Source organism: Lepisma saccharinum, chromosome 4 (genome assembly GCF_977018435.1).
Source record: "Lepisma saccharinum chromosome 4, izLepSacc3.1, whole genome shotgun sequence".
In the NCBI taxonomy this organism is placed as follows: domain Eukaryota; kingdom Metazoa; phylum Arthropoda; class Insecta; order Zygentoma; family Lepismatidae; genus Lepisma; species Lepisma saccharinum.
Genome location: NC_139232.1, coordinates 5,204,143 through 5,211,617, shown reverse-complemented (window position 1 = coordinate 5,211,617; position 7,475 = coordinate 5,204,143). Strand labels below are relative to the sequence as shown.

The following is a 7,475-nucleotide window of genomic DNA, read 5'->3' as shown; positions in this document are numbered from 1 at the left end:
CCTAAAATAGCCTGGTCTTGTAGCAACCCCACCTCTCTGCAACTATTTACAAAAAGCAGAAAGACTAGTGTGCTTGCTTTTGATGCTGTATTCTTATTGCGAGGCTGAAAGTAGTTTGTGCTCGCCTCAAGAACTACGCGTTTAGAAAGTACGATGGCCCAAAAGCGTCTTAACTCTGTGGACCATGAAATATTTAATTAAATGTTGTTTCCCTTCGTAAAAGCCGAGTAGAAGTTGAAAATATTCTGTTTTGCAAAATGCGACGGTTCTATTTAATCAGTAATAGTTTTTTTTTTACTTGTACGTTATACCTGTAAACATAGGCGTGCTACTTCATACTGCATTACTGTGGCTAGTATTACATATTTATACCATGCGTAATCAACGTTAAAGAAATATGGTTGTGTGTATATGATTGATTTGCTTTATTTTACTTCCCTTTTTGTGCAACTTTTGGGTAATTTGCGAAGATGGGATGAGTGATGATATGATGAATGGACACTCACAAACATCCATTCCCAGGCCCCGGGATTCGAATTCTGAACGTGGTCTTGTATTGCCCAAATATGGCGCGGAAATTTTCCAATTTGAACAAACGCAACGGTAAGGTACCGAGTGATCACAAAGTCCCATTACCCCCTATCGTGTGTCCACATCGTCATAGATGGTCGCATTGTATTAATGTGAGATCATGGCAGAGGACAAATCGGAGGTAGTGTGACTATTCGTTATGATTTAGTCCAGAGTGTCTGTGTGTACACCATCGTTTTCATAACAGAATATGATTCTCCGCCATGTACGATGAAAAATTCTCCTCAACATTGCTGGCGTGATGGCAGTAAATGCAACAAAAAGAAACAACAATTCATTAACATCTATCAGAGACGGCCATTTGTGCCATCCTGCTTACCATGCTGCTAGTGATAGGCGGTGTGGAGTTGAACCCGGGTCCAAACTCGGGAGACGAATTGGACTGCATCTTGGACAAGCTTAAAGCTCTGGACAGTGTACCGTCGGCTATCAAAAATATTAATGACAAACTGGGAACACTACAAGAGGTGTACGAGACGGGGTTAGCATCCATTGGAAGGAGGCTAGAGGAGCTCGAGAGAGAGAACCACTCTCTGCGGGAGGAGAACGAAGATCTGTGGCGTAGGCTTTGTGCAACGGAGGCTGATGTGGACAGAATCATCGGCCACTCGAAAAGGAACAACCTTATTTTCGATGGCATGGAAGAAACTGGCCGTGAGACGTTGCAGCAGTGTGAGGACAAAATCAGGAAGCTGGTGAGGGAGAAGATGGGGGTAGAGCTCGACCAGGAGGCTGTCGAGAGAGCTCACAGGCTTAATTACAAGGTTGCCGGCTGCAGACCCATTATAGTGAAGCTGCACCGTTACAAAAGGAAGGAGCAGATATTGGCGAATCGGAGGAAACTACGCGGCACACCCGTGTACGCAAGAGAAGATTATTCACCCAGAATTGTGCAGCAGCGACAAGTGCTCACGGGACACATGTTAGATGCCAGGAGGGAAGGGAGACGCGCGTACGTATCTTACGACAAGCTGATTGTAGACGAATATGTTTACAAGACGAACGACGATTGCTCAGACATTATTTGTGTGGGACAACGGAGAGGACGCGACGATCTGCGTGGTGCTGCCGGAGAGGGCGGAAGATATGGCAACAGCGCAAACGGAAGGGATAATGGAGCCTCTGGAAGCACCGACAGGTTGTCTGATGGACAAGAGGATGACATCGGCACGGGAGTAAGGCGCCCGCAGGAAACAAACACCGCCGGGGGTACTGGTGCTTGGGGAAGGGGGTTAGTGAACCGGAAAGCCCAGGAACGTTTCCAGGAATTCAACCCAAGAGGAGATCCCAGGTTGCGGAGTCGAAGCAGGGGAGGCGTGCCGTGACCTTTGGACCCGGCTGTAAACGAAGGGAGCATCAGGCAGGAACCAGGTGAGTTTATGCGACATTTGGGAGAAGAGGGGGTGGGGGGAGGTGAGATTGGTGGCGAACGCCGAGCGTTTTCGAAACGGGTTTTGAAAATTCTTAGCTGGAATGTGGGGGGCTTGCAGGGCAAACTTTCTCAGTCTGAATTCTGTAGATACGTCACCGAATTTGACATTGTGGTATTTGTGGAAACGTGGTTTAGCAAGCGGAGACGCCGCAGGGTCTGGGAATGGTGGGGTATGCACAGATCATGAAGAGACGGGCTGGGAGGGGGCGGTATCCAGGGGGGCTGATGGTGCTCGTGAAAGAAAGCCTACGGGCACAACTGACTAAAATAGAGATTGACTGTAATGGGATTCTAGGCGTGCACCTGTGTATAGACAATATTAAATTATGCTTGATTGCACTTTATAACCAACCAGTCTCGTCCAAGTACCACAATGACAGATTCTTCGAGCGAGTAGCTGATTTTCTGCACCTTGTCGAAGATAAATATCCGCAGTCGGACGTGCTGTTGCTGGGGGATTTTAATGCGAGAATTGGAGGGGAGGATTGCACGACGAACGGGGAAGAGGGGGGAGGGAGGGTTAGACGAAGCCTAGATCAACAAATAAATGCGGAAGGGAGAAAGTTGCTCAACCTGGCGGAGAGTTTTGAACTAGAGGTCATGAACGGAAAATACGGGAGGGATTTCGAGGGAGATTTCACATTTGTGTGCGAGGCCGGGATGTCTGTGATTGACTATATTTTTTCAACTTGCGGATTGGCCAATAGGGTGGCGGAGTTCTATGTTGACGAGCGGACAGAGAGTCGGCACTTCCCGTTGGTGCTGGAAGTGGAGTGTCCGATCACGGTTAATTTTAATGCAGTGGCGATTCCTTGGCAGAAAGAACAGGAAACCTCGATTCTGAGGCAATATAAGATTTCAGAGGAGGGGCTTGAGTGGTTCCAACAAGGGTTGCAAGATGATATAGCGGTTATGCTTACGAGGGAAATGGAAAGAGCGTTGGGCGAAGGCGAGGTGGAAAGAGGGGTCTCTTTATACTACCACATCATAATGCGAGCAGCGAGGCACATGTTGCGGGACACACGTCAACAAGTTCCCAGCAAGGCTGACACGTGGTATAATGACGTATGTAAGATGCACAAACGAATATTGGATCGATCTCTAAGGCAATTCCGTGCTCGCAAAACTGAGCATTCTAGATTAAATTACTTAGAAGAACGCCGGCGTTACGCGCAAGTTTTGGAAAGGGAGAGGGAGCAGTGGGGGGAGAGGAAAGTGAGGGCTCTTCAGGAGGCCATCCAGGGCCGGGATACGAGGAACTTGTGGCGGATTATTCGCAACCTGCAAGGGAGTCGGTATACAATAGGCAGTATCTCTGCACGGAGCTGGGAGGATCATTTTCTCAATCTGCTGGAAGGGGAGGGGGGGTCAGAGGCTATTCCAAACGAGGGCAGGTTCCTGGGTACTTTTGTTCCAATCCTTGACGAAAGTGTGTCGAGGCTGGAATATGATGCGGCTGTTCGCTCGCTGAAGACCGGCAAGGCGGCGGGTATCGATGGAATCGGACCAGATCTCGTGAAGGTGCTGAATTGTAACGAGCGATTGGCAGAAACGGGAAGGTCTCTGCTCAACAACATATTCAATAGTGGAACCTTCCCAAAAATATGGAAAACGAGCGTTATTTGTCCTCTTTACAAGGGGAAAGGGGATGTAAATGACACTAATAATTACAGAGGTATTTCTCTCCTGCCCGTGTTAGGGAAAGTATATTGTAGTATTCTGTACAACAGATTGAGAAAATGGGCCGATATTTTTGACAAACTGACCCCCCTGCAGGCTGGTTTCAGGTCCAATTATATCACTATAGATAATGTTTTTGTCCTGAACACATTGATCCAAAGCAAGTTAAACGAGAAAAGGGGAAAATTATATTGTTGTTTTGTTGATTTTGAAAAGGCGTTTGACTCTATCAATAGGCAAATGCTGTGGGGGAAGTTATGGGACATGGGGGTTTCGGCTAGAATGATTAATACGCTAATGAATATGTACAGAGGGGTCAAATTTTGTGTCAAATGTGGGCAGGGGGTGGTGTCTGGGCATCACGAGAGCACGGTAGGCGTCAAGCAGGGATGCATACTTTCACCTTTACTTTTCATTCTTTTTATTAATGATGTTGCTAGCTTCGTGGGAGAAGAAGGAGCTGAAACACCGGAGATAGTCGGGACACCGATACCAATCCTTCTCTATGCGGATGATCTCGTTTTAATATCAAACGAAGTACAGGGGTTACAGCGGGGATTGAACAGACTTAAACAATATTGCACAACATGGAAGTTGAAGGTAAATACACGAAAAACTAAAATAATGGCGTTCAAGAAAGGTTATGTTTTCGCAGCAAAGGAGCGGTCGACCTATGGGGATTCCGAGCTTGAAAGGGTCAAACGTTTCACCTATCTAGGCATCACGCTGAGTATGGCAGGGGAGTGGACAAAGCACATCGAAGGCAGAAAGGGAAAAGCTTGTTATGGGCTGGGCAAGGTAGAGCGACTGCAACGGAAAGTCCCTACAGTCAGTGTGAGATTGCTGGACCAAATTTATGAAGCAACGGTGAAAGCAACCCTATTTTACGGCGCGGAACTATGGGGGAGGGTAGGGGGGCGAGTAGCAAATCAGATACAAGCGCGGTTTTTAAAACAAATACTGGGAACCAGCACGAGTGCAAGCACGTGTGGCGTCCTGAGGGATATGGGAAAACATAGGGAGGATGTCGAAGCGAGGATGAGATGTTTCAAGTACTGGATGAAGCTGGAACAAGGGGCCGGAGACTCACTGAAAGAACAGTGTCTGCGAGTTCAGATTGAGGAAGGGTTCGCACGCCACTGGGCAAGTGGAATTAAGGACGACTTGTACAGAATGGGTCTGGGGGAACTGTGGGAAGAGGTGAGGGGCGGGAGGTGCGAAACTGGGATGTTGCAAATCATAAGGGAGAGGTTGGTGGACGGTAGCAGGCAAGACATCATGGCAGAATGTAGGGAGAAGGTAACGCTCGTCGCCGCACAACCGCCAGGGGTGTGGGTGGAATGGGGGAGAAAACGATATATTGATACGTGTACGTACCAGCAAAGACGTGGATTCGCCTGGTTCCTGCTAGGGGGGTGGAGGCAACACAAACTCAAGGGGCCGGACGGTCGTGCCATCTGCACGTTATGCGGCGGAGAGGAGACGAGGGCTCACATCCTACACGAGTGTGTTTGGTCGGCACCCCTCAGACAACGCAAATGGGGGGACAGTGCAAGGGACAGCATTGAGCAGACCATCCAGGCTATATGTAGGGAGGAGAGGAGTGGTATAACGAATATAAATATCAAAGCCCTGAGCTCCTATTTTCATGCAGTTTGGAGGGAGCGCAGGAAACTGCTGCAAGGAGTCAGTGAAAGTGAAGGGTACGGAACAGCAGGGGCTCAAGCATAGGTGAAGAGTGTAATGTAGTGTTGTGAAAATGAACAATCTCAAATGCAAGAAGAGGACCACATTGCTATTTATATATGTACATAGTATGTAATTATTTTCCAAATGTTTCTGTTTATAAATGTTTCTGAATGTATGATAAATGGGGTGCATGTTTAAGGTCGGGGTGTTTATGTAACAATATTGTAAGATACGCATAGCCGAAGGGCTCGTATCAATATCAATAAATATCAATACATAGGGGGTAATGGGACTTTGTGATCACCCTGTACAATAAGTGAATTAATTTACGGGCCGAGAACTAATTTGTGCACATGTTTGATGCATTGCCACTGAACGTGAGTCAAACAATTGACAGGCGTTTATCTACATGTGCCCTGTGACTCCCAAAATCTGGGGTACAGTGCTGCAATGAATCATAGTATATAGATCCGTGCAAGTTCGTTAATTTCAACACAACGGTTTTGCTTCACTTCACTTTCGGCCATTGAAAGTTCGGTAGGAAAACACATTAAAATTCCAGCATCAGCCACAAGTCACGTGCCATCACAATACCGAATTAACCCCCTGGACAGCGTTCGTAAATTGGGAAATTCCACGCTGACCACACCCGAATCCCTTCCTTAGTGGCGGAACCTCTGCCTGACCAATCTGGCGGGACCTGGGGTTAAGAAGAGGAAGGAGGACAAACATTCAAGAGTTTTAATTCATGGCTGTTTTTTCATCCTATTTGACGAATCTTGATACGTTTTCCTTGCACAGTCTGTTAACCCTTTGCTCTTTCTGCCGGTAGCATTGACTCTTTCTAGGCCTACACTGAAGTCTTCCCAGATCATGGAATCACTAACACTGGATTACCATTTCAAAGAATTTCAAACAGTTTATTGTAGTAAGAATCGTCCAGCCACGTTGGTGTAAGACTGGAACTAAAACTGTATTTATTATTCGTACATTAGTATTATACAGACTACCTCATTTGTAGTACCTCATTAGGGACTTTATTTTAATGCTAAGAGAACCAAACCTTTCCTACCTAACCTTAACCTAACTACGAAAGCACATATTGAACAAAATCTTAAGTAATCCCTAAAATTCCGCAGTATTTATTTATTTATTAACCAGTCGCCTATGACAGAGAGAATGTTCCAATTACAATAGGCATTACAATTTGCTATATACCAACACCATTTACATAAATACAAACACATAGTAGTCATTACACAAAACCTTAGATAGATACGAATACAAAAAGTTATACAAATACAAAAGTTACACAAATACAAGAAATTACATATATACAGGGTGTTTCAAAAATACTCTTACAAACTTTGAGGGTTGCTTCCTCAAACCAAAACAAGAAAAGAAGTTCATATAAACATATGCCCAAAAATCCTTAGTTTCTCAGTTACGAGTATTAATGAAAGTTTACGTTCAACGCATTTCAATGTACAATCCACCAACTTAAGTTTGTAACCAATAATAAAATTAATTTTGTTAGATAATCAAATGATGTTATCGATAGAAGTCTGCTGATGTACTCATTGTATCCTAGATGGCCATGTGTTGCCGAGGAGACTTGTTTACATTTGTGTACATTCGTGGGTAATTTTGTGTTGCAGGTCAGGTGAACCATGGCAGGATATCCATATCGTGAGCAGGCAGATGTGATTTTTATGTACGGTCCGGTGAATGGTAATGGCCGCGAGACTGCACGGTTGTATCAGATGGCGTTAATCAGCCGAGTCATCCAACATTTGCTGCTGTTTATCGTCGTGTTGCTGAGACAGGATCCATAGCACCACAAACTATGGATCGAAGAAGGCCAAGAATCGCTCGTACGCCTGACCAGGAAGAACACATTTTACAGGTTGTTGCAGAAGATCCGGGTTTCAGCACACGACATGTGATCCGAGTATCTGGTGCATCTCCTACCACCGCATGGAGGATTCTTCACGACAAGCGCATGTATCTGTATCATCTTTAACGTGGGCAGGGTCCACCCTACCCACCACGGGCGAACATTTGCCAGTGGTTTGTTGTGCAC

General features: G+C 45.9%; 1 protein-coding gene across 1 annotated transcript; it reads left to right on the top strand.

Annotated features, from left to right (window-relative positions):
- Nucleotides 1–2,185: 2,185 nt before the first annotated feature.
- Nucleotides 2,186–7,085, top strand: LOC145986833 (uncharacterized). Its single transcript, XM_083121307.1, has 2 exons — nt 2,186–3,698; nt 7,051–7,085. Exons 1-2 carry the CDS (start codon nt 2,186–2,188, stop codon nt 7,083–7,085), a joined length of 1,548 nt encoding a protein of 515 aa, XP_082977433.1.
- Nucleotides 7,086–7,475: the final 390 nt, after the last annotated feature.